The sequence below is a fragment of the Oncorhynchus gorbuscha genome, linkage group LG07, assembly GCF_021184085.1.
Source record: "Oncorhynchus gorbuscha isolate QuinsamMale2020 ecotype Even-year linkage group LG07, OgorEven_v1.0, whole genome shotgun sequence".
NCBI classification, from domain to species: Eukaryota; Metazoa; Chordata; class Actinopteri; order Salmoniformes; family Salmonidae; genus Oncorhynchus; species Oncorhynchus gorbuscha.
In genome coordinates this window covers 47,417,133-47,443,629 of record NC_060179.1, presented here as the reverse complement: position 1 = coordinate 47,443,629, position 26,497 = coordinate 47,417,133, and the positions used below count along the sequence as shown (strand labels likewise).

The window sequence follows — 26,497 nt, the reverse complement described above, 5'->3', positions numbered from 1 at the left end:
AAATAGGCGCACGTCGGCAATAGTACTGTTTGTCCCTCTTGATGCGCCGTAGCCTATTTACACTTCCTCAAAATAGTCTGAATTCATTGTTTTTGTCTAGGAGGTTTTAGTCGCGCAATTTTACAACTAACCAAGATATTTGGTGCAGTATTTCTCAAGTGAAAACATGTTCATGAAAACGAGTCTCTCCTTCAAATACGACAAACGTTTGGTTGAAGGAGCCCTCAAACTTCCGCTTGCTTGGAAAGAAAAATGGTGGCACGAACCATAGAAATTTAATGAATAGAAATGACATGGAACATCATGGGTACTCTTGCAATGGCTGCCTGGTATTGTGACGCAATACTTTATATTGTACTGGAGAATGTTAATTTAACTTATGCTAACTGTTGTGGCTCCAGCAATGGGGAGTAATTTTATTTTATGTCCGTTGAGCTGTTAAAACAAATCACAGCCCAAATTGATGGGTACACTTCCTGCTTTGCTACTATGGGTACGCTTGCAATGGCCGCCAGTCCACCCATTATGCATAATTCAATTGAATGGGGATACCGTTCTATTCATTCTAGTGCTATGGCAGGAACAGCCGGGAAAAAAAACATTGCAGAAGACCAAAACGTCACGATAATATATGCAGGAACTGTTTCGGATGGGAAGCACGACCATGATAATTTAGCGAAACAGATGGAACACGGGCCTTTGAACATTGTCTTCATATGAATTTGCCTATTCTGAATCAGTCGGTCGCATAGAAAAATGATTTTCTAAATGCTCGAACAGCTCTTGAATCGAGTCTAGCAGGTAATCCATATTCATCCGCTTTAGATGCCTCACCAACCTCAGTCAATCAGCAACGGAGTACCCGGATGGAACTGTCATGGCCGCCATCGCTGAACTGCAAGGCTAAAGAGAAAAGGAAGGTAAATTAATCAACAGTAAACCCCTTTAACTGTAATTTTAGCAGTCAATAATGTCTAATTTCTAGCCATATTTCCATTGAGGTGTTATTTCTCGAGTGGGTGTGGGCATGCTCTTTTGTATTCCAATAACCGTTTACACAAGTCGCAACGTAAAGTAATGTCAGTATCAAGGATGAAGTTGATTAGTAAAGTAACGTTAGCTGGAACCGTGGGAATTCGCAAGACAAACATTGTTTAATGCTTCCTTACACTGGTTTTGTATACGTCCACGTTTCTCAAAGTTAGATCTTGTAGAGGCTCTATAGATGGGTTGGTTGTTTAGCAACAAAAATTGGCTTAATTGTTGACAACGTGTAAACTATATTTTGTCTCCACGGTGTATTGAAAACATATTTGCACAATGACCACTTGTTGTTTCTCAAATACATCGTCACAGTTGTTGATTAGCTAGCTATTGAACTAGAATTTTAGCCTTATTAGCATTTACATGACATCAGTCAAAACAAGACATGGTATCAATAGCTATTTGAAACGAGCCAATTACGATATACCACATGGCAGGTTCTTGACATTTTGCTAGTAATCGAGCCATCCAGAATCACAACATGGAAGCGCGCACATCGTTGTTTGTGACATTGTCAGCCAACCCATCTGTAGGATAGCTTAGCCTCCTCGTGAACCAGGGCTGCGTTCAGTATGGTTTTACCTTCTGGGACGTTCAATTGAATGAAAACGGTGCTATACTGAATGACCGACCAGTTGAAAAATGGGTAGGGGTTGGGGAAGATGTAACCATGGGGAAGATATCAGCATGGTCACTTGTCCAGTTCAAAACAACTAGGAATCTGGAACTCTCTGACTTCAGTGGGTTCAAGACAATTTATGATTTGACCAAGTTTTTTTTAATCCCAATTTCCCAGGTCTCTTGAAAGCTCCAACTGCCCTATAAAATACCTCACTCATTGCCTCAAGCCACACACAAATGGGAGCAAAACGTTAGTTTGTAAAAACGTGTTGCTCACAACAAACCTTTCCGCAAGGTAGTGTAAATCAGTCTCCTCCTAATACGTCAAACCAATCAAATTCCTTGCTTGGCAGAGCTCTGAAGGTGCTCACCAGATTAGTGCCATAGGAGAAACAGTGCTTGAGGACTAAAAGGTCTACAAAACACTGGTAACAAAACATTTCAGTTCGTTTGCAGCACGCTGGATTTCACAACCTTTCTCTGTTATTTTGAGATGCGTTAAAGCTGCAGCAAGAGGGGAGAAATGGTCGACAATGCTGGCCAAATCAATATTTTTTAATTTAGCAGTTTCTGAAGTGATATTTGGCTCTAAAGGCTAGCATCAGGGACAAGAAGTAGCTAGCCACAATGAGGTTCGTTTTGAAGAAAGTCAGCTAACCTTGTTAGCTACCTATGTATAACTAGCTAAAGTTACATTTCTGTCATGATTATAAAGCCAACAAAATGTTAATAAAAACAGCATATTATTAACATAAAAGGTTAGCTGTGTTAGCCCAGTCACTGTCTTATCCAGGGTCAGTGATGTGTAACGCAACCATTTACTGTCTATGGGAACAACTGCAGTAATTTAGCAAGTAACATTGCTGAATGAAATAAAATGAACCTCATAAAGTGACACTTGTAATGATCAAATCAAATTTATTTATATAGCCCTTCGTACATCAGCTGATATCTCAAAGTGTTGTACAGAAACCCAGCCTAAAACCCCAAACAGCAAGCAATGCACGTGTAGAAGCATGCTCATCTCCTGTAGCCTAGTTGTCATCTCGTTATTTTCATACTGTAAATTACAATGGTTGGATATGCACTAAGCTATTTTTTTTGTCAGCACTAAAAAGGCATGTGTAAATAATGGTATATTGTGATATGTGATTAATCAACATTGATACTAGTTCATTTGGAATAATAGTTTAACTCTTAAAAGGTGCACTATGCAGAAATCGCTCTGCCATTCCCTGGTTGCAAAAGTTAATGGTTTGTCTAATTTCAGTTTATGACAAAACAAGCAAGTATAGTGTACTTTATTAGAGAATCATTGTACCATCTAAACGGCTGTGAAATGTATTTTCCATAACCAAAAAGTTGTTTCAGCTATTGTGAAGCTGGTGTACCAAACCGACAGTAAAAGACACTAAAACTAAACTTAATCACGGGAAGCATAGAAATAATGCAAGTTACAAATTGCAGCTTTAAAATAAGTTTAAGCACTTAAAATAATCAACACTTCACTTCAAAATGCGCAAATAACTTGTATGTCAGATTAGACATCTTCGTCTAAACAACAATAGATAATTGCTTAGTAACAAGTAGGCTATTATGACTAAAGCGTCATTTCAGGTTTAAAAAAACTACATACCAGCGGTGACCAAACAAGCGCCACAATCTACTGGGTGAGCAGACTTCTATTCCAGCCAAGCAATAGTAATATTGATTGTCATCTCATTAGATTTGATAAATTAAATCAGGTGTGTTATTTGCTGGGCTGAGACAGAACCATGCAAACCTCCAGCAGGGTTGGGCCTCCAATTGTAATGGGTTTATACATTGTGATTTGTAACTGTATTTTTGTATACAACAATTGCTGAAAGATGGGCTTACATGTATAACCCATGGCATATAGCTCCCGAGTGGCGCAGCAGTTTAAGACACTGCCTCTTAGTGCTCGAGGCGTCACTACAGACCCTGGTTCGATCCTGGGAGTCCTATAGGGCGGCGCATAATTGGCCCAGCGTCGTTAGGGTTTAGCTGTGGTAGGCCTTCATTGTAAATAAGAATTTGTTCTTTACTGACTTGACTAGTAAAATAAATACAAATTATAGTAAATATAGGATACACCTGTCTCTTGGGACATCTCTCATCTGAAAACAGGCTTTCACAGCTTTCCATATCTGGGGACAGAAAACATCACAAAGAAACGGGCTTCATTACACTCAAATTAGACTGCACTAAATATTATGTTGCGGTTATCGCTCGGTCCTCAGTTTTCCCTTCCAGGGACTGGCACTGGAGAATCTTTTCATGATGTCCTCCCAGAAAATGACCTGCCCTATCCAGTACGGTAGCCTACACTCTCCCTTTACTGAAAGTTGGAGCTGCAAATACACAGTCTTACTTTATTTTTATTTGTTTCATTTTTTTTAAAAACCTTTTTTAACTAGGCTGCTTCCATGGCTGTTATCTACAAATGAATTTGGAGACTTTTTGATTTACAATGATAGCTAGCTTATAGGACGTTTGCTACCTGATGACATTTAATTCACTTAGCTAAACAGTGTACAGTTAGCTTTTTGCAAAATAGTGGACATTCTTCACTGTTTTTGGTGGTTGCAAAGCTCAGCCATCTGGACGAATGCAGACAACGAAAAAAGTTGGTTTGTCACCAGAGCGGTTTAGAATGTGTTGTGACGTTTGACTTTATCAGCAGGGCCTAAAATTCACTTTTTGTTTCACCAGCCACAGTGGCAGGTAGATGAGAAAAATCTACCAGCCAAAATATTTTTTCACCAAAAATGCATTAAAAATACTGACCATGCTTTGTAATGTTTCCAAAACATTAAATGTATTAGTAAGAAGTAATGTGGTATATTGCTCAATTTCATTTTTTTGTTTTTACCAAAGTATCACGAGACAAAAAGGTTCAGTGTACGTGTGAGAGACATGTCTCTTTGCTATCAGTTGAAGCAACATATTCAAAATAACATTGAAAAACAACCTAGCTTGTGAACAAAACCTTATAAATAGCCAAGAAACATTGACAAAGTCTCACTTTGCTGACTTTAGTAAATTAGACCAACTTTTATGCCTGTGCCTCCAAAAATGTATCTATCAGTGCTTCACTCAGTGCGGAAAGCTGTTGATGCGCAAGGTGGTTGTACAATTTGTATTTCTTTGTGCCATGAGCAGCTATGAAACAAAACAGCAGAAATACTTTGAAAACAGCTACTTCAGCATTTTTCTGCTACAAAGTTCTGTTTACCAGCGTAGTCAACTTTTTAAGTTTCAATAAATATATATTGTAGACTGTCAGCCACACTTGATATCTTGAAAACTAACACTTAACACTGGGCAACAACTACCCAGACAGAAAACAGTGAAGTACATAACATATACAGCACCCCTTCTACGTGTGTGTGGGGAGATTATTTTTTACATGTAACATCGAATCAAAATCTTGCTGCTGGGAGCCAGCACACCATTCAAACTGTTTATGCAATATACAATTCTCCAGACCTCCAAGGGAGGCATGGCAACTTGATACTAAGACTCAGGACTGTCCCAGAGTAAAAATAAATAAAATTTAAATTAAAATCTTGGTTGACCAAAAGTCCTCCGTTCTTCGACCAATCGTTTGGTTGACATTTTTAAACTTATTTTTCCATATAGGATGTGTCTGTGTTTTAATCAGATAAAGTGTTTTCACTGAGCTTGTCTGATGGTTTAAGCGCACTGTTTGATTAAAAAATTAAGACGCATTACTAGAGGTAGTCCGACTGCAATTGATTTCTTTGTTTTGTTCGGACTTGTATATAATTGTTTTCTTCTTCGAATAAGTCACAGAACATCAAGTGTTTCACGGTCCTTGTTGCTGAAACTGCAACGTAATTACAGCCATTTCTGACTGAAAATATCTGATACCGAAATCCTGAATTTGTTTAGGAAAAACATTCTCTCTTCCCTTAAGCATTGCTCTCTTTATGTGACACATGTATGCGTCGCAAGCATGTGACCAATAGAGTCGGACCTATAGCATATCATAATCGCATCAAAATGGTTAAAACAAACTCAACACCGTAACACATGTGATAGTGAAATGGATGGAGGGAACATGAGAAGCTCGACACGGGGGAATGTTTATTTATTGGTTGCTCAGGAAGTAAAGGGGAAGTCAGATGTGTGGAATAAATTTGACGACTTGTGGAAAATACTGGAGATCAAGATTGCGTGTGTGTGTGCCAAACAGGCGCTGTTAGACTACACAATTTTTTTCTGACCGTTTGGAGCATTGTCAACACAAAATAAATTATAAAGGTACCAGAGAGTCTGTTGTAGTGTTTTGTTTCTTGTAACGCTTTAAAAACAATATTGTGCAATTGCAGAAATTGAATGGTTTAAGAATTATTCAAGGCTCGCTTTATTTTGTACTGAACAAAATATAAACGCAACATATGAAGTGTTGGTCCCATGTTTCATGAGCTGAAATAAAAGATCCCAGAAATGTTCCAAAAGGCACAACAAGCTTATTTCTCAAGTTGTGCACATATTTGTTTGTCTCTGTTAGTAAGCATTTCTCCTTTGCCAAGATAATCCATCCACCTGACAGGTGTAGCATATCAAGAAGTTGAATAAAACAGCACGATCGTTACACAGGTGTACCTTGTACTAGGGACAATAATTGGCCACTTTAAAATGTGCAGTTTTGTCACACAACAATGCCACAGATGTCTCAAGTTGAGGGAGCATGCAATTGGAGTGCTGATTGTAGGAAAGTGCACAAGAGTTATTGCTAAAGAGTTGAATGTTATACTTTTAGCGCAGGCGTTCTGCTGAAAAGGCAGTGGGAAATTCAAAAATATTTTTTTGAAATATGAAACTTAAACACATTTAACAAGTCCAATAGAGCAAATGAAAAACTTCTTGTTAATCTACCTATCATGTCCGATTTAAAAAATGCTTTACAGCGAAAGCACAACATATGATTATGTTAGATCACCGCCAAGTAAAAAAAAACACAGCCATTTTTCCAGCCAAAGATAGGAGTCACAAAAAGCAGAAATAGATTAAATTAATCACTAACCTTTGATCTTCATTAGATGACACTAATAGGACATCATCTTACACAATACATGTATGTTTTGTTCGATAATATGCATATTTATATAAAAAAATCTGTTTACATTGGCGCATTACGTGCAGTAATGTTTTAATTCAAAACATCCAGTGATTCTGCAGAAATACTCATAATAAACATTGATAAAAGATACAAGTGTTATTCACAGATTAAAGAGAGACTTCTCCTTAATGCAACCGCTGTGTCAGATTTCAAAAATACTTTACGGATAAAGCATAATCTGAGAACGGCGCTCGGAGCCCAATCCAGCATGAGAAATATCCAACAGAAGTCAACAGAAGTTAGAAATAACACTATAAATATTAACTTACCTTTGATCTTCATCAGAAGGCACTCCCAGGAATCCCAGATTGACAATAAATGACTGATTTGTTCCATAAATACCATCATTTATGTCCAAATAGCCACATGTTGTTATCGTGTTCAGCCCAGTAATCCATCTTCATGATGCGTGAGCACTTCGTCCAGACAAAAACTCGGAAAGTTCCGTTACAGGTCGTAGAAACAAGTCAAAAGATGTATGGAATCAATCTTTAGGATGTTTTTAACATAAAACATCAATAATGTTCCAACTGGAGAATTCCTATGTCTGAAGAGAAGCACTGGAACGAGAGCTAACTCTGTCGGGAGCGTGCGTCACGAGCCTGAGCCACTGCCAGACTACTGATTCAAACAGGTCTCATGAGCCCCTCCTTTATAGTAGAATCCTCATTCAAGTTTCTAAAGACGGTTGACATCTAGTGGAAGCTGTAGGAAGTGCAACTTTACTCCATAGACACTGTTTATTCGGTAAGCCAAGCTTTGAAAAACTACAAACTTCAGATTTCCCACTTCCTGGTTGGATTTTTCTCCGGTTTTCGCCTGCCATATGAGTTCTGTTACACTCAGACATCATTCAAACAGTTTTAGAAACTTCAGAGTGTTTTCTATCCAATAGTAATAATAATATGCATATATTAGCATCTGGGACAGAGTAGGAGGCATTTCACTCTGGGCACGCATCCAAAAGTGAAAATGCTGCCCCATCCTACAAAGTGACACAAATTGTAAAAATACATATTTGACATCCATTCAGGAAATGCAATAATTGTTAGATCGAGAAAGATCCAGAGAAAAATCTCATAATGCTCCCACGCAAAGTAGGCTATTTTGTTGATAATGATTCTTACTTCTGTAACAATGTAAAAATCAAAATAAACTCTAGATTTTGATGAAATGTAGATAACCTCTCAAGTACAGACTAGGCCTGACACAAAATGTAGAAATAGTAGCCTACTTCGACAACAATTCAATGAATTGGATGTGGTGGCAGACAGGTTGGTATTTAAGACCAACCTATCCGAAGAAAAAAAACAGACTCCTACCACTTTTTTAAAAAACAACTCCAAACCCCCTACCACTGTTACTTTAGGCCCAGGCTGTGTGGTACAAGGGTGGATGGTGGGACTTGGGGCAGACTCACTCCGTGGAAACGTAGGTTCTCCCCTCAATAAAGTGGTGTTTGAATGAATGCTTGCGAGCCTGCTGCTGCCTACCACCCCTCAGTCAGACTGCTCTATCAAAACATAGACTTAACTATAATATAATAACACACAGAAACGAGCCTTAGGTCATATGGTAAAATCCGGAAACTATCATAAAAAAAAAAAAAAGTTTATTCTTTCAGTGAAATACGGCACCGTTCTGTATTTTATCTAATGGGTGGCATCCATAAGTCTAAATATTGCTGTTGCATTGCACAAAGCGGTCTTCGGGTCAGTCTCCGGAGACGGGCACATCGCACACCGCTCCCTAGCATACTACTCGCCAATGTCCAGTCACTTGACAACAAGGTTAACCTGTTACTTCTACCCCCTACTTTCTTCAAACATTCTGTTAAAAATCGCGCAACATTTCAGTGCCCTGCTACTCATTCCAGGAATATAGTATATGCATATGATTAGTATGTGTGGATAGAAAACACTGAGACGGTTATAAAACTGGTTAAATCACGGCTGTGACTATAACAGAACGTGTGTTTCATCGAAAGCGCAGGAAAATCTGATCACTGAAAATGCGAAAATATATCCATGCACCACGAGAACCCATTGTTGAATGTGAACCACGTTAAATGGGGCCGAGGTTGCAATACCTACAGCTTCCACACGATGTCAACAGTCTTGTCATTTGCCTACGATTTGTTTCTTGGTCAAACGGGCACAAGGTAGCACCTTTCTTCCAGTCTCTGACCGGATATTTTGGTTGAGATTTACCCGGACATTATTTCCAGACGTACAGCTATAGAATATACATCGCCTCGTGATCAATTTGATTGCTTATTAACGTTTACTAATACCTAAAGTTTCATTACAAAAGTATTTCGAAGTGTTTTGTGAAAGTTTATCGTCGACTTTTTTAATTTAAAAAAATGACGTTACGTTATAAAACGCTATTTTTTTCCTTGATCACAGTCTTCATAGATCGATATCTAGGCTATATATGGACCGATTTAATCGATAAAAAGACCCAATAGTGATGTTTATGGGACATCTAGGAGTGCCAACAAAGAAGATGGTCAAAGGTAATGAATGTTTTATATTTTATTTGTGCGTTTTGTGTAGCGCCGACTATGCTAATTATTTTGTTTACGTCCCCTGCGGGTCTTTTGGGGTGTTACATGCTATCAGATAATAGCTTCTCATGCTTTCGCCGAAAAGCATTTTAAAAATCTGACTTGTTGCCTGGATTCACGAGTGTAGCTTTAATTCAGTACCCTGCATGTGTATTTTAATGAACGTTTTGAGTTTTAACGAGTGCTATTAGCATTTAGCGTAGCGCATTTGCATTTCCAGATGTCAAGATGGGACGCCTGCGTGTCGGGTAGGAGCAAGTGGTTAATGAAATCCGAGCAAGGGTAGCATTCCAGAGAGACATAAGAGACTAATGTTCTTTGCTTCACTGAAACATGGCTCACTCGAGACGCTATCGGAGTCGGTACAGCCAGCTGGTTTCTTCATGCATTGCGCCAACAGAAACAAGCATCTTTCTGGTAAGAAGAGGGGCGGGGGGGGGGTGGTATGCCTTATGATTAATGAGATGTGGTGTGATCATAACAACATACAGGAACTCAAGTCCTTTTGTTCACCTGATTTAGAATTCCTCACAATCAAATGTCGACCTCATTATCTACCAAGAGAATTATCTTCAATTATCATCACAGCTGCATATATTCCCCGCCCAAGCAGATACATCGACGGCCCTGAAAGAACTTCATTTGACTCCATGTAAACTGGAAACCACATCCTGAGGCTGCATTCATTGTAGCTGGGGATTTTAACAAGGCTAATCTGAAAAAGAGACTCCCTAAATTCTATCAGCATATCGATTGTACTACCAGGGCTGGTAAAACCCTGGACCATTGTTATTCTAACTTCCGAGATGCATAAGGCCCTCCCTCGCCCTCCTTTTGGAAAAGCTGACCACGACTCCATTTTGTTACTCCCAGCCTATAAACGACAACATTGACGAATACGCTGATTCGGTGAGGGAGTTTATTAGCAAGTGCATCGGCGACGTCGTACCCACAGCAACTATTAAGACATTCCCAAACCAGAAACCGTGGATTGATGGCAGCATTCTGTAGGCCGTCTCGCCTACAGAATAGCAGTGTAGCCTCACTGTAGGCCGTCTCGCCATTGTTGGTAATTAAGCCTACCACTGTAGTGTCGCCTGCAAACTTGACGATTTAGTTGGAGGCGTGCATGGCCACAGAGTTGTGGGTGAACATCTTTTTTGTTTTGCTGATAGGGCCCACACCACCTCCCTGTAGTCTGTCTCGTCATTGTTGGTAATCAAGCCCACCACTGTAGTGTCGTCTGCCAATTTGATGATTGCATTGGAAGTGTGCATGGCCACACAGTCATGGGTGAACAGGGAGTACAGTAGAGGGCTGAGAATGCACCCTTGTGGGGCCCCAGTGTTGAGGATCAGTGGGGTGGAGATGTTGTTTTCTACCTTCACCCAGTTGCACAGGGTGGGCTCAACACCAAGCGACTCAAGCTTGATGAGTTTGGAGGGTACTATGGTGTTGAATGCTGAGCTATATTCAATGAACACCATTCTGACTTAGGTATTCCTCTTGTCCAGATGAGATAGGGCAGTGTGATGGCAATTGCATCATCTGTGAACATACTGGGGAGGTAAGCAAATTTGAGTGGGTCTTGGGTGACTGGGTAGCGTGGAGGTGATATGATCCTTGACTAGTCTCTCAAAGCACTTCATGATGACCGAAGCGAGTGCAACGGAGCGGTAGTCAGTTAGTTCAGTTACCTTGGCTTTCTTGGGAACAGGAACAATGGGGGACATCTTGAAACATGTGGGGACAGCAGACTTGGATAAGAATTGATTATGCCAGTAAACACACCAGGCAGCTGGTCTGCACATGTTCTGAGGACGCGGCTAGGGATGACGTCTGGGCCAGCAGCCTTGCGAGTGATAGCACATTTAAATGTTTTCCTCAGGTTGGCTGCGGTGGAGAGCCCACCGGCTTTGGTAGCTGGCCGTGTCCGTAGCACTGTATTGTCCTCAAAGCGAGCAAGTTGTTTAATTTGTCTGGGAGCAAGACGTCAATGTCCGCGATGGGACTGGTTTTCTTTATATAATCCGGGATTGTCTGTAAACCCTGCCACATACGTCTCGTGTTTGAGCTGTTGAATTGTGACTACTTTCCCTATACTGATGCTTTGCTTGTTTGATTGCTTTGTGGGGGGAATAGCTGCACTGTTTGTATTCGGCCATGTATCCAGTCTCCTTGCCATGATTAAAAGTGGTGGTTCGCACTTTCAGTTTTGCGCGAATGCTGCCAACACGGCTGTGTCTAATCGAAGAGAGTTCTCTTGGAAGATAATTCAGGTGGTATTTGATAGTAATGAATTCTAGGTCAGGTGAACAAAACGACTTGAGTTCCTTTATGATGTTGTGATTACACCACGAAATTAAACATTTGATTAATTAATATTCACTTTGTAGACTCTACATTTCTTATGGGCAGGTGGGACGGTAGTGTCCCACCTGGCCAACATCCTGTGAAATTGCAGAGCGCGGAATTCAAACTACAGTATTATAAATATTTAACTTTCATAAAATCACAAGTTAATACAACAAAATAAAGCTAACTTCTTGTTAATCCAGCCGCTGTGTCAGATTTCAAAAATACTTTACGGCAAAAGCACGCCATGCAATTATCTGAGGACAGCGCCCCGCATACAAACACATGAAAAATATATTTCAACCAGGGAGGTGCGACAAGAAAGTCAGAAATGGCGATATAAAAAATGCCTTTTACCTTTGTTGATCGTCTTCTGTTGGCACTCCAAAAGGTCCCAGTTACACCACAAATGGTCCTTTTGTCGATAATGTCCTTCTTTATATCCATAGAAACTCAGTTTAGATGGCGCACTTCAGTCAATAATCCACCCAGTTTCCCTCCATCAAAATGCATACAAAATGAATCCCAAACAACGTTTATAATCAAACCTTAGGTACCCTATTACTTAAATAAACGATCAAATTTAAGACGGAGAATCGTTGTCTTTACCGGAGAAAAATACCAAAGAACGCGCTCTCTTCCACGCCCTTGGAAACACTACAGCCAAAATGGGAGCCACTTTGAAAAACTACAATTTGTGGCTCATTTTTTCAAAAACCAGCCTGAAACTCTTTCTAAAGACTTGACATCTACTGGCCTAGCAACCCTAGGAACTGCAATCTGGGAGGACTTGGCCTAATAATAAAAGTGAGCCATTGAAAATTAGTGGTAGGCAAAAAAAAATTGGGGGGTGGGTGGCTTGTCCTCAGGGTTTCGCCTGCCATATCAGTTCTGTTATACTCAGACAATTTTAACAGTTTTACAAACTTTAGTGTTTTATATGCATATCCTAGCTTCTGGGCCTGAGTAACAGGCAGTTTACTTTGGGCATACTTTTCATCCAGACGTCAAAATACTGCCCCCTACTCAGGAGAGGTTAAGAACATGACGATATTCGAGTAAGTGAGCACAACAGTCAGTAGAATGCATTCCATCACAGCGTTGCCCCTGTCTATAGTTTACTTACATTCAAAGAGGTACAGTTAAAGGCAAATTTCCACCCCAAAAATATATATTTTATTCATTAATTTCATTAGTCCAGTTTTCAAGATGTATTACTCTCAAAATAGAGAAATGGAGCCAGGTATGATGAATCATATGATCCAAAAATGTATCATACTGGCTGTATTTCTGGGCATGATTTGAAAGCTGGCTTTATTGCCAACATGAGCTAAGCCATACAATATCATCTTAGTGTTAGACATTCACTAAAACGGATCATATTTTGTTGCATTTAGAAAGGAGTAACGAGTGCATTCAGGTGCGTGTGTCTCGGTGAATTTTCTTCCACAATCAACAAACAGGCTCATTCTGTTCAGAACAACCCAAGGTATGACGCCATGTCATCTTGTAACTGTACATCAACATAGTGATCATAAACGTAGACACTGTATATTACATGAGTTTGATTTGGAAATGTGCAGTGCAATATCTCATCTTTCAAAATACATAGTCATTTTAAATTATGTTGTTTCCCTCACTCGAACAGCAAAACATTTGCTAAAGTTCCCCAATTACCGGGGAGGATGGGGGCAACTTCTTAAGTTCAGAAAGGCCATCAGTCAAAACCCATACAGCGTTGTAAAGCGCAGAGCCAGAGTTCTGACGTCATGTATAGCATATTACTGTACAGCCACTACGTATAGGCACTTATTATAGGCACTTATTATTGCCCAAATCCGCCATTTTCAATCCTTAGAGTATTCAGACCCCTTGACTTTTTCCAAATTTTGTTACATTAAAGTCTTATTCTAAAACCCCATAAACAGTTTTTTAGAAATGTTTGCAAATGTATAAATAATAAACTTAAATACCTTATGAAAATAAGTATTCAGACCCTTTGCTATGAGACTCGAAATTGAGCTCAGGTGTATTATTTTTTCCATTGCTCATCCTTGATGTTTCTGCAACTTGATTGGAGTCCACCTGTGGTAAATTCCATTGATTTGACATGATTTGGAAAGGCACACACCTGTCTATATAAGGTCCCACAGTTGAAACTGCATGTCTTAGCAAAACCCAAGCCATGGGGTCGAAGGAATAGATCTGGGGAAGGGTACCAAAACATTTCTGCAGTATTGAAGGTCCCCAATAACTCAGTGCCCTCCATAATTCTTAAATGGACGAAGTTTGGAACCACCAAGACTCTTCTTAGAGCTCACTGCCTGGCCAAACTGAGCAATCTGGGGAGAAGGGCCTTTGTCAAAGAGGTGATCAAGAACCCGATGGTCATTCTGACAGAGATAGAGAATTCCTCTTTGGAGATGGAAGAACGTTCCAGAAGGACAACCATCTCACTCCACCAATCAGGCATTTATAGTAGAGAGGCCAGACAGAAGCCACTCCTCAGTAAAAGGCACGTCAGCCTGATTGGAGTTTGCCAAAAGGCACCTAAAGGACTGTGACCATGAGAAACAATCTTCTCTGGTCTGATGAATCCAAGATTGAAGTCTTTGGCCTGAATGCCAAGCGTCACGTCTGGAGGAAACCTGGCACCACCCCTACGGTGAAGCATGCTGCTGGTAGCATTATGTTGTGGGGATGTTTTTCAGCATCAGGGACTGGGGGACTAGTCAGGATTGAGGGAAAGCATAACGGAGCAAAGTACAGAGATCCTTTTAAAATTAATTTGTTTAACCATCTTTGAAATGCAAGAGAGAGGCCCAGGTGCAATTTAAATGTTGGACACTAGATGGCGGCAGTGTATGCAGTTTTAGACTGATCCAATGAACCATTGCATATGTTAAAAATGTTGTATCAAGACTGCCCAAATGTGCCTATTTGGTTTATTAATACATTTTCAAATTTGTAATTGTGCACTCTCCTCAAACAATATCATGGTATTATTTCAGTGTAATAGCTACTGTAAATTGGACAGTAGTTAGATTAACAAGAATTTAAGCTTTCTACCCATATCAGATATGTCTATGTTCTGGGATTTTTTTTGTTACTTACAAACTCATGCTAAGTACTGTCTTAGCGTGACAATCATTAAATGTGAAGCATGTTATATTATCAAATCAATTCTCTGTGTAAATATTCCTTACGTGATTAAACTATTTATGTAAATTATAATTAACTGGGAAGTCAGGGCACCACGGGAAAATGTTTTTAAAGAGTCTATTTCCCAAATTAACTCTTCAGATATTTTCATACCTTATCGATTACAGATTTATATTAATGTATTATTACCGCATCAGTCTCATTCCTGATCGTCGCAAACCCTTGGACGAACACGAGCATAAATTATGAATCAGCGATATACAAATTGGCTTAATTATTTATTTACTAACTAATCAATTACAGAATTACATAAACACACAGTAGATCATACATTGGCTCCGAACATGACAAATAAAATATCCCTAGTGGACGAAACCGATATGACTGCTTGGTAGACAAAGGAAATGGGTGGGGACAGCTCAAGAGCAGCAAACTGAGGGGACACACTTAATACAGTTGATACCTACAGTCATGGAAATGCTAATACTTTGAACATGAACAACCGCTCATTCTAAAATAAATCACAATTTACATGTGTACGAGTGTATGCCATTGTTTTCCCTCTCGGCTATCGCCGGTCCTTCTGCTGGATAGTCAGTCAACAGAAAGTCTATGGTTTGTCCACCAGAGATCAGTCTTCCATAGTAGCTTGTTATAATGGATATGTCAGGGTACCATTCGGAATTGTTCTTGACAATGGATCTTTCAGAGTACCATTGTTCTTAGATCGGCTGCGTTTACCAGACTAAAGCATTTAAACGGCTGCAGTCTGAATAATTGGTCTTTAGTTTGTAGATTTCTTATCCATTTCAACAGTGGGATCCTCTCCCTGCGCTATCTTAACTAATTAAAATTGTCACGAGTCCTTTTTATTAACTCTGTTACATTATACCCAAACATCATGGATGTGCTCACAAAGTTTACTGGATAAACTTTACGTAAAAAAAACATTTTGTCATTTAGAAAACTGAAGTCACATTTAAGAACAAATTCATTTACAATGACGTCCTACCCCGGCCAAACCCTAGCCCAGACGAATCTGGCTAATTGTGCCCTATTGGACTCCCAATCACAGCCAATTTTGATACAGCCTGGAATTGAACCAGGGTCTGTAGTGACACCTCTAGCACTGAGATACAGTGCCTTTGACCGCTGCACCACTCGGGAGCCCTCAGAGGTTGGTACCCCTGTAAGCCTCCCGTACTAAGCAACACTAACTGTTGAACGAGGAACAGCTCAATTTTGTTTGTTTGGAAACTTTGTTTGAAAGTGATTTGTAAAGTTCTTGCTAGCTACCTAGCTTCTTAGTTTCGATCCCGCGATGCAGTTGGCATCAGTTGCTGGGACTGCTTTTTAGGGCTGGGCGATATGACGATACATATCGTGTGATGATGGAGCATAATATATCTATAATTTATTTTGTTGCCGCATATCACACTCTTTACGGCAATATTTTTAGTCAATTGTACCTAAAAGAGGGGCTACTTCGGTCGCATGGAAGTGGTTCTGGTATGGAAGTCTGACACAAACCAGAAAACCGTCCTCTGCAAAATGTGCCACAAGCCGGTCCACACAACAGACTCAAACACCACTAACCTCTTTTACCACCTACGCAAGAATCATGTGGAACAGCACGGAGAGAGTCTACAGATGAGACCCAAAAAAGTACAGCCCAGGGCTCAAAACATACCCCCGACTCAGAACGTTGCAAGAGGCTTTTTCCCGCGGCAACCATATGGCAAAGAATCACGAAGATGGAAGGAGATGACAGCTGCCGTTACAACGTATATCTGCAAAGACATTGCCCCAATTCACACTGTTGAGAAACGGGGGTTTTGTGAGTTGGTGCTAACACTCAACCCAAGGTACCAAACGCAAATTGTATAGTTATCGGGATATGAAATGACCTATATCGGGATATGAGATTTTGGCCATATCGCACAGACCAACTGCTTGTCTCTCCAGTGATCCTGCCGACCGATCAATCAATAAAATGTATTTCTAAAGCCCTTCTGACATCAGCTGATGTCACAAAGTGCTGTACAGAAACCCAGTTTAAACCCCTAAACAGCAAGCAATGCAGGTGTAGAAACACAGTGACTAGGACAAACTCCCTAGAGGGGCCAAAACCTAGGAAGAAACGTAGAGATGAACCAGGCTATGAGGGGTGAACGGGTCAGGGTTCCATAGCTGCAGGCAGAACAGTTGAAACTGGAGCAGCAGCACGACCAGGTGGACTGGGGACAGCAAGGAGTCATCAGGCCAGGTAGTCCGGAGGCATGGTCCTAGGGCTTAGGTCCTCCAAGAGAGAGGGCGAATTAGAGAACATACTTAAATTCACACAGGACACCGTATAAGACAGGATAAATACTCCAGATATAACACTGACCCTAGCCCCCCATCACAGCCTCCAGTATTTATTCTGCAATAGTTTGAGACAAGGGGTCGGAGACACTGTGGCCCCGTCTGAGGATACCCCCAGACAGGGCCAAACAGGCAGGATATACCCCCACACACTTTGCCAAAGCACAGCCCCCACACCACTAGAAGGATATCTTCAACCACCAACTTACCTGAGACGAGGCCGAATATAGCCCATGAAGATCTCCCCCACGGCGCCAACCCAGACAGGAAGACCGCGTCAGTGACTCAATCTATTCAAGCGACGTACCTAGGGTTGGCATGGAAGAGCACAAGTAAGCCAGTCACTCAGCCCCCGTAATAGGGTTTAAGGCTGAGCATTCCAGTGGAGAGGGGGGGGGGGGAACTGGCCAGGTAGAGACAGCAAGGGCGGTTTGAGGCTCCAGTAACCTTTCGTTCACCTCCACACTCCTGGGCCAGACTACACTCAATCATAGGACCTACTGAGGAAATTAGTCTTAAATAAAGACTTAAAGAGTTTGTCTGATTTGGAATGGGTGGCCAGTAATAAACTGGTCCTGAACATCTCTAAAAATAAGCTTTGTATTTGGTACAAATCATTCCTTAAGTTCTAGACCTCAGCTGAATATGGTAATGAATGGTGTGGCTGTTGAACAAGTTGAGTAGACTAAATTACTTGGCATTACCTTTAGATTGTAAACTTTCATGGTCAAAAAGTATAGATTCAGTGGTTGTAAAGATGGGGAGAGGTTTCGCTGTAATAAAGACACCACACTCCAGAAAGCAGGTTTTGCAGGCTCTAGTTTTGCATATCTTGATTATTGTCCAGTCGTGTGGTCCTGTGCTGCAAGGAAAGACTTAGTTAAGCTGCAGCCGGGCCAGAACAGATCGCCACAATTTGCAATCAGAGGGCTGATATACATACTATGCATGCATAATACTATCCCCATGTATAATGGAGAAATACACGACATGGCCAAAAATATGTGGGCACCTGCTCGTTGAACATCTCATTCCAAAACCCCCCCCCCTGCTGTTGTCATAGCCTCTACTCTTCTGGGAAGGCTTTCCACTAGATGTTGGAGTATTGCTGCGGGGTCTTGCTTCCATTCAGCAACAACATTTTTATTATTATTATTATAACTGCATTAGTGAGGTCGGGCACTGATGTTAGGAGAATAGGCCTGGCTTGCAGTCGGCGTTCCAGTTCATCCCAAAGGTGTTTGATGGGGTGGAGGTCAGGTCTCGTTGCAGGCCGGTCAAGTTCTTCCACACCAATCTCGACAAACGATTTATGTATGGACCTTGATTTGTGCAAGTAGTGTTCTCCTGGCATCTGCCAAACCCAGATTCTTCTGTCTGACTGCCAGATGGTGAAGTGTGATTCATCGTTCCAGTGAACATGTTTCCGCTGCTCCAGAGTCCAATGGCGGCGAGCTTTACACCACTCCAGCTGACGCTTGGCATTGCGCATGGTGGTCTTTAGGTTTATGTGTGACTGCTCGGCCATAGAAACCCATTTCATGAAGCTCCGGACGAACAGGTCTTGTGCTGACGTTTCTTCTAGGGGCAGTTTGATGCTTGGTAGTAGGTGATGCAACCCGAGGACAGATGATTTTTACGCACTATGTGCTTCAGCACTCCGCTGTCCCTTTCTGTGCGCTTGTGTGGCCTACCACTTCGCGGCTGAGCTGTTGTTGCACCTCTTCACAATAACAGCACTTACAGTTGATCGGGGCAGCTCTATCAGGGCAGAAATTTCACAAACTAACTTGTTGGAAAGGTGGCATCCTGTGACTGTGTCATGTTGATAGTCACTGAGCCCTTCACTAAGGCCATTCTACTGCCAAAGTTTGTGTATGGAGATTGCATGGCTGTGTGCTTGATTTTATACACCTGTCAGTAACGCGTGTGGCTGAAATATCCTAATCCACAAATTTGAAGGCATGTCCACATACTTTTGGCCATTTAGTGTATGTGATCTATACAAATGCAAGCAAGGATTGAAATAATTGTTTTAGTCAAATATTAAATATGTTTTCAGTCTACACATTATTTGTGATTATGTTCCCTCCCTCGGCTGAATCTGGTTGATGATCCTTGACATAGAGGGTCTTGGGATTTAAGCATAAATACCACTTTATTTCACCCACAAACCTGAATTCAATTTCTTGTTAAAATGTGTCAGGTGTCTAAAGTTCTGATTTGATTCATCACATAATTTTTCCTTTGACACCAATGCCTGATTTGCAAGGTTAGTCAGAATTCCCAAGTTCTGATTAACTGACTGTTTAATCAAAAATGGATTCCGTGGTGAGAAATTGTCTTGTGCCGCTAGATAGCATATTTGTGACACTCTTCTCTTGTTCATAGGAGCCTCTATATTGAAGCATGGAAGAGGACCTGAAAACACTGGATGATCCTGCTGAAAGCCATGACGACATGGAGGCTGAGGAAGAAAAGGAATTGGCAAAGGACCACACCGGCCAGAAGTTTGATCAATTTCCTGGGTTGCCATATAGTGACCAATGTGACCCTGATGAAACATCTGTTGAAGAGTCAGGTAGTCGCAAGACAGCCAGAAAAGCATCTAAGTCACCATGTAAAATACAGCAAGGTGCAGTCTTCTCTGGAAAAATACTTAGCTTTGGGTGTTCAGAGTGTAAGGGTGACTCTACCTACAGCCCCAATGATCTCCTCAAACATTTTCAGGGGGCCCACAAGGGGACCCTGCCGACGTATCCGTGTGACTTGTGTGGCTTTGTTACAAATGAGTTCCCTGCACTTCAGCGCCATCGGATCGGGCACAGGAACACTTTAGTCACATGCGAGATCTGTAATGATGATGTACAGTACTCTCTCCTCCTGCTCACTAGACACTATATCATGTCTCACAGCCAAAATGGCCACTTTCACTGTGAAAAATGTGAGTTTTCAACAGTTGATGCAGGGACATTTGTTCAGCACATCCATCATCACAATGAGAGCCGGCTCAAATGTGTGAAATGTCAACATGTGAGCTCTAGCCGAGGTGAGCACCAGAGGCACCTAAAACTCCACTCGGGTACCTTCCCCTTCACGTGTCAGGTCTGTGGATATGGGGCAGCACGGAGAGAATACCTCACAAAGCACATGGTAACTGTCCATGGTGAGGAAGCAGGCAAGAAAAATAAATGGAGAGCAACGGAGGACCGCAACAATACCCTGGTAAACTCCTCTTCAGGATTAAAACTCCTGCTGAAGAAAAGCCCAGCTGCAGGTGGTCAATCCAAGGAATCCCAGTGGATGTCCAAACTGAATTCTCTTCCTGGAGTAGGTTTACTTGACCAAAATGGAAGGTTGTTGAACCCAGAGAAAACATTGGAGGAAACCCAACAGTTCCTTGAAAGGGCTGTGGGTGTGAAACAGGACTGTAAGAAGCGGGTCAAAGGGACTCTTAAAAATGAGCAACAATTTGACTCCCAGGCTGTATCATCGATACCACCACCTAAGTCCCCGGAAAGTGATGACAGTTATGAGGCTGATACCCTAAACCCGAACTCCAATGGACTAACTGTTCTCATGGTCAAAAATAAAATCTCTATTCCACCTAACTGTACTACAAAAGTAATGGGGTTCAAAATGGTTGACGGCAAAAAGCATTTAGTTCTCAAAGTTATACCAACAGCAAAGCCTGAGTCCTCTGCAGAAAATAGAATGTTATGTAGAGCGCAAGAGAGAGGCTGCCCAATTATAGACGCTACCTCCGATGGAAATCAATGCTCAGATTCGGCTGAAAATTGGGAAAATTCAAGTACTAGCTTCCCTTACATGACAGTTCTAAGCCCTTCAGGGACTGATCGAGATGCTGCAATTTCAGTTCAAGTGAAACCAGAGGAAGAGGACATTAGCATTGAGGAGATGTTGCCCATACTGGAGAAACTACCACAGAAAATGGCACAGAAAGCAAAACACACAGAGCAGCAGAGGAATGGTGAAAAACATAAGTTTAAGGATGAACAGATTCCTTCCTTGGCAGTTTCTCCAATGACCAAAGAGTCAGATCACTCCACGATTCAGAACGGTAAACTGAATAACAATACATCATCAATTGCTAATCAGTCGAATAATTCTGAGTTGGGAGACAAAATGTCTGCTTATTCAAGCCCTAATGTGACTGCTGTGGAGGTCGTTTCAGCCAAAATGCTCACAGATAAGACCATGCCCTCTGAATCCGCTAATGAGACCATGCTTCCCAAACCAGTCTCTGAAGAAACTATCAGCATGCTTAGAGTTGGTGACCTGAATACAGCTACAGCTGATAAGATCAGTGACCCCATCACTGAAAATTGCCCTGTGCCCAATGGAGAGACGTTACCATCCAATGACAAACCTAAGAAGACTGCCCCAGGACCCATGACTGGTGACATCCTACCTTCTGATAATACTGTTGAAAATAATCATTCAATTATCAAGGAGATGGTTCCTACTGATTTTACTGCCAATAAGAGTAATTCCTGTGTAGCGACTAAGACTAAAACTGAAACTTTATCTCCAGATCTGATGCTACAACTGGAGTCACACCCAGCTGAATCCGACAACTCCAAAGAGACTGATGCTAATGCTGAAAATCTTAATTCTCCCAACCAAGAGGTGTTCAGTTTTCATAATTACTCAAAGGAAACATCAAGCATTTCCTCCAACTCAACACAACCTTGTGAACATCCATCAGAGCTTTTGACAGAGGATGAAAGTGTTTGGATGAAAGAGTCACCTGAATGGAGCTTGACATTGGCTGCATCTCCACAACCTCCAGATGAGGGGAATGGGGAAGTGGAGTCTGCAGAAGAGACTGAGACTGCAATGGAGACAGTGTCAGATGGTGACATTGAGGTTGATGAGTGCATAGCTACTGTAGATCTGGCCACCCCAGTGGCAGCTGAGATAGATAATCATGGACACTCTGGGTCTAAACACCAAGTCCAAACTACAGTAAAAATGGAGGAGGAGAGTGTTCCTGTGTCAGAAAGGGTAACAGGGAGCATAAATAGTTTGGCCGTCTTGGGTCGCATACTGGAGGAGCATTCAGATGCTATCATTAACCACCAGCTTGAGAAAGATAGAATAGGCTGCTCAGCTGCTAGCCATGATTCTGTTAAGCCACCTAAGACTATGCTAAGGATCCTTAAAACTGCAGAGGGAAAGCAACAGATGTTCTTACAGACTGCAGAGAACCAGTTTGCTGTACCTGTGCAGCTCCAAGGCAACACAGGGTTCAAGCTGATAACCAAATGCTCTGCTCCTCAGATCAATGTGTCCTATGTTAAGCCAGGAATTGAAATGCAGAATCACACCACAGGGTTGGCACTCACCCTCAATGGTGGAAGGTTCAGCATTCTAGGACATACTTTAGGTGCTAGTGAAAAAGGTGCAATGCCGTTATCTGCTATTCAGCCTGGAGCCAGTACGAGTACAAGCAACTACCTAGTCAACAGCACAGCTTTTAAGGGAAATATGCTGTTGTCAGACGCAGCACATGGTTCTCCTGGAGAAAATACCATAAAATCACTGCAGACTTGTTACTTAGTACAGAGACCAGTCCCTGTAACCCAGCCCCCCCACAATGCAGGTAGCAAATTAGCAAGCTCAATGTCTCAATCTCCACTCTTGTCCCGTCCAGTTTTGGCAATGTCTGCGAACTCGGTGAACAAATTAACTGCATTGCACACTGGGCGACAAGCCTTCTTGGTTAGATATATCTCTCCAGCTAAGTCAGGGATGCTTCTGAATAGTCTTGATGGGAAGTCTGTGAACCAGAAAGGTCAACCTAATGAAAACCGAGGAAATAAAGTTGTTTATAAGATCGTCAGAACTGCCAATGGTAGCACATTTCTTGCTGGTGCTGCACACTCCTCTGCCAACAAGCCCATTTATCTGGCCACAAATTCCACACAGATGCCCTGTTTTCTGATGTCATCAAATAATGTCTCTACTGGAGGGCAAAAACTGGTACCCATACAAAATACCTCCCACAAACCTGTCACAGCCTCCAAGCTCTCAAATCTTCTGTCCCCCCAATCCAACATGCAAGGTAGGGTCAGACAGCAAGTGGGCATAGATGGTCTGAATAAATTGCCCCTTACCCCAAGGCCAAGTCGCCAGCTAAGTCAAAGGAAGAGACACAGGAAAGCGTTGTTTGATGAACTTCCAGAGCACTTGCCTAAAGTGAAGAGGCTCTCGAGCAAGGCAGTAACTGAGAAAAGGGCTCCCTCGCTCTGGGTGCCTGTACCCAAAGATGCAGAGAGGACTCTGAGACTGTACCCATTCAGTTCACTACAAGAGATAAAATGCCCTCGACGAAATCAGCCGGTAGTGGTTCTCAACCATCCCGATGCCGACATTCCTGAAGTGGCCAGTATTATGAGGTCTGCTAACAAGTACAAAGGTGCTGTTTCCAAGGTGGCACTGTCCCAAAAAACGGTTCAAGCTCTCTCTGAACTCTGCCCGACTGGACGTCTGGGGAAAAGCTCCAAGGTGAAATGTCCCTCATCACAAAGCTGTGGGTCGAGACTTCGACCTTCAGAAAGCAGAGTCAGAGAGCGATTTCTGTTAAAACTGAAGTTTAAAAAGACTAGCAGGAAAAAGTATGAGGTGGTGAAGTCCTTATCTAGATGTGCAGAGAGGTCATCAATGTTTGCCTGTTGGTTTTGTGGTCGACTCTTCAACAACCAAGAGGAGTGGATAGGCCACGGCCAACGGCATCTCATGGAGGCAACCAGAGACTGGAATAAGCCATTTTAAAACTGTCACATAGCCCCTGGATGGTCCAAAATACCATCTTATAGAGTGGCACAAATGGAGAGGTTAAAGTTGTATATTTTTCAAATGACTCATTAGTATACTTTATTCTTACAGCAGTTTCTATTCCCATAAATGCCCTTATAGCTATGTTTGAGTCACTGTTTTTGAGGCTGTTGATGTGTGGTACAACCTGAAACCTTTTGGTATGTATAGATATTCTAATACGATTATGTAAATATGACAAACTCGTTTGTACAGATGGAATTGAACTGTGAAAACTTGGCACACTGTAATGGAGTATATTTGAGGGAGCAATGTTGCTACATTTTTTTTGTATTCAGAAATGTACCAAATTCCTCAGGTGATTTCATATTCTCTGATTCAACTCATCTGCTTTGTAACATACAGTTGAAGTTGGAAGTTTAAATATACTTAGGTTGGAGTCATTAACTTGTTGTCATTAACTTGTTTTCAACCACTCCACACATTTCTTGTAAACAAACTATAGTTTTGGCAAGTTGGTTAGGACATCTACTATGTGCATGACACAAGTAATTTTTCCAACAATTGTTTACAGACAGATTATTTCATTTATAATTCACTGTATTAAAATTCCATTAGGTCAGAAGTATATGTACACTAAGCTGACTGTGCCTTTGAACAGCTTGGAAAATGTCATACAATTATGTCATGACTTTAGGAGCTGCTAATAGGCTAATTGACATCATTTGAGTCAATTGGAGGTGTACCTGTGGATGTATTTCAAGGCCTACCCTCAAATTCAGTGCCTCTTCGTTTGACATTATGGGAAAAACTAAATAAATCAGCCAAGACCTCAGAAAGTAATTGTAGACCTCCACAAGTCTGGTTCATCCTTGGGAGAAATGTCCAAATGCCTGACTGTACCACGTCCATCTGTACAAAAATAGTACGCAAGTATAAACACCATGAGACCACGCAACCATCATACCAATCAGGAAGGAGACACATTCTTTCTCCTAGAGCTGAATGTACTTTTATGCAAAAAGTGCAAATCAATTTCAGAACAACAGCAGAGGACCTTGTGAAGATGCTGGAGGAAACGGGTACAAAAGTATCTATGTTCACAGTAAAACAAGTCCCTATACCGACAACCTGAAAGGCTGCTCCGCAAGGAAGAAGCCACTGCTCCGCCATAAAAAGAAAACAGACTACGGTTTGCAACTGCACATGGGGACAAAGATTGTACTTTTTGGAGAAATGTCCTCTGGTCTGATAAAACAAAAATATTTGGCCATAATGACCATCGTTATGTTTTTGATTAATAAGGGGGGTGCTTGCAAGTTGAACACCATCCCTACCGTGAAGCACGAGGGAGGCAGCATCATGTTGTAGGGGTTCTATGCTGCTGGAGGGACTGATGCACTTCCCAAAATGGATGGCATCATGAGGTGGGAAAATTCTGTGGATATATTGAAGCAACAACTCAAGAGATCAGTCAGGAAGTTAAAGCTTGGGCGCAAATGGGTCTTCCAAATGGACAATGACCCCAAGCATACTTCCAATGTTGTGGCAAAATGGCTTAAGGACATCAAAGTCGAGGTCTTGGAGTGTCCATTACAAAGCCCTGACCTCAATCCTATAGAACATTTGTGGGCAGAACTGAAAAAGTGTGTGCGAGCAAGGAGGGGCCTACAAACCTGACTCAGTTACACCAGGTCTGTCAGGAGGAATGGGCCAAAATTCACCCAACTTATTGTGGGAAGCTTGTGGAAGGCTACCCAAAACGTTTTACCCAGGTTAAACAATTTAAAGGCAATGCTACCAAATACTAATTGAGTGTATGTAAACTTCTGACCCACTGGGATTGTGACGAAAGAAATAAAAGCTGAAATAAATAATTCTCTCTACTATTATTCTGACATTTCACATTCTTAACAAAGCGGTGATCTTAACTGACCTTAACAGGGAATTTTTACTGAGTTTAAATATATTTGGCTAAGGTGTATGTAAACTGACTTCAACTGTAAGTAATTATTTTACATTTATCATCTTTTCATAGGTTTGAGAGAACATTGTGGTAATTTGTGTTTTGATTCCCTTTGTTATTCATGTTCTATTCACATTATTATTTGTTTTATGTGAAGAAATAGTTGTGAAGTAGTTTTACAGGTATACAAATGGGTCGTCCTTTTTACATACAGTACTTCCTATATACATCCCGGTTTGTTTCACTATTTTACCTGTTTTTATTTCTGGGGTGACAGATGTTTTAGCACCTTTTAGGATAACACAACCCCATTTGTCTATCTTAATTGTCAGTGCTTGACTTTAGCATTAGTCATAACATAGTTATGTTGATTTTAGCTCTCGTAACTGTCATTTATTTCCACATCTGTGTTCAGTATGCAAAAATATCTCAACTGATTAATTAT

At 41.3% G+C, this 26,497-nt stretch overlaps 1 protein-coding gene across 1 annotated transcript; it reads left to right on the top strand.

Annotated features, from left to right (window-relative positions):
* The first annotated feature begins 89 nt into the window (after nt 1–89).
* On the top strand, nt 90–24,846 carry LOC124039935 (zinc finger protein 518A-like). The gene is made up of 2 exons (XM_046356506.1): nt 90–920; nt 19,677–24,846. Exon 2 carries the CDS (start codon nt 19,695–19,697, stop codon nt 24,081–24,083), a length of 4,389 nt encoding a protein of 1,462 aa, XP_046212462.1. The 5' UTR covers nt 90–920; nt 19,677–19,694; the 3' UTR covers nt 24,084–24,846.
* The last annotated feature ends 1,651 nt before the right edge of the window (nt 24,847–26,497 follow it).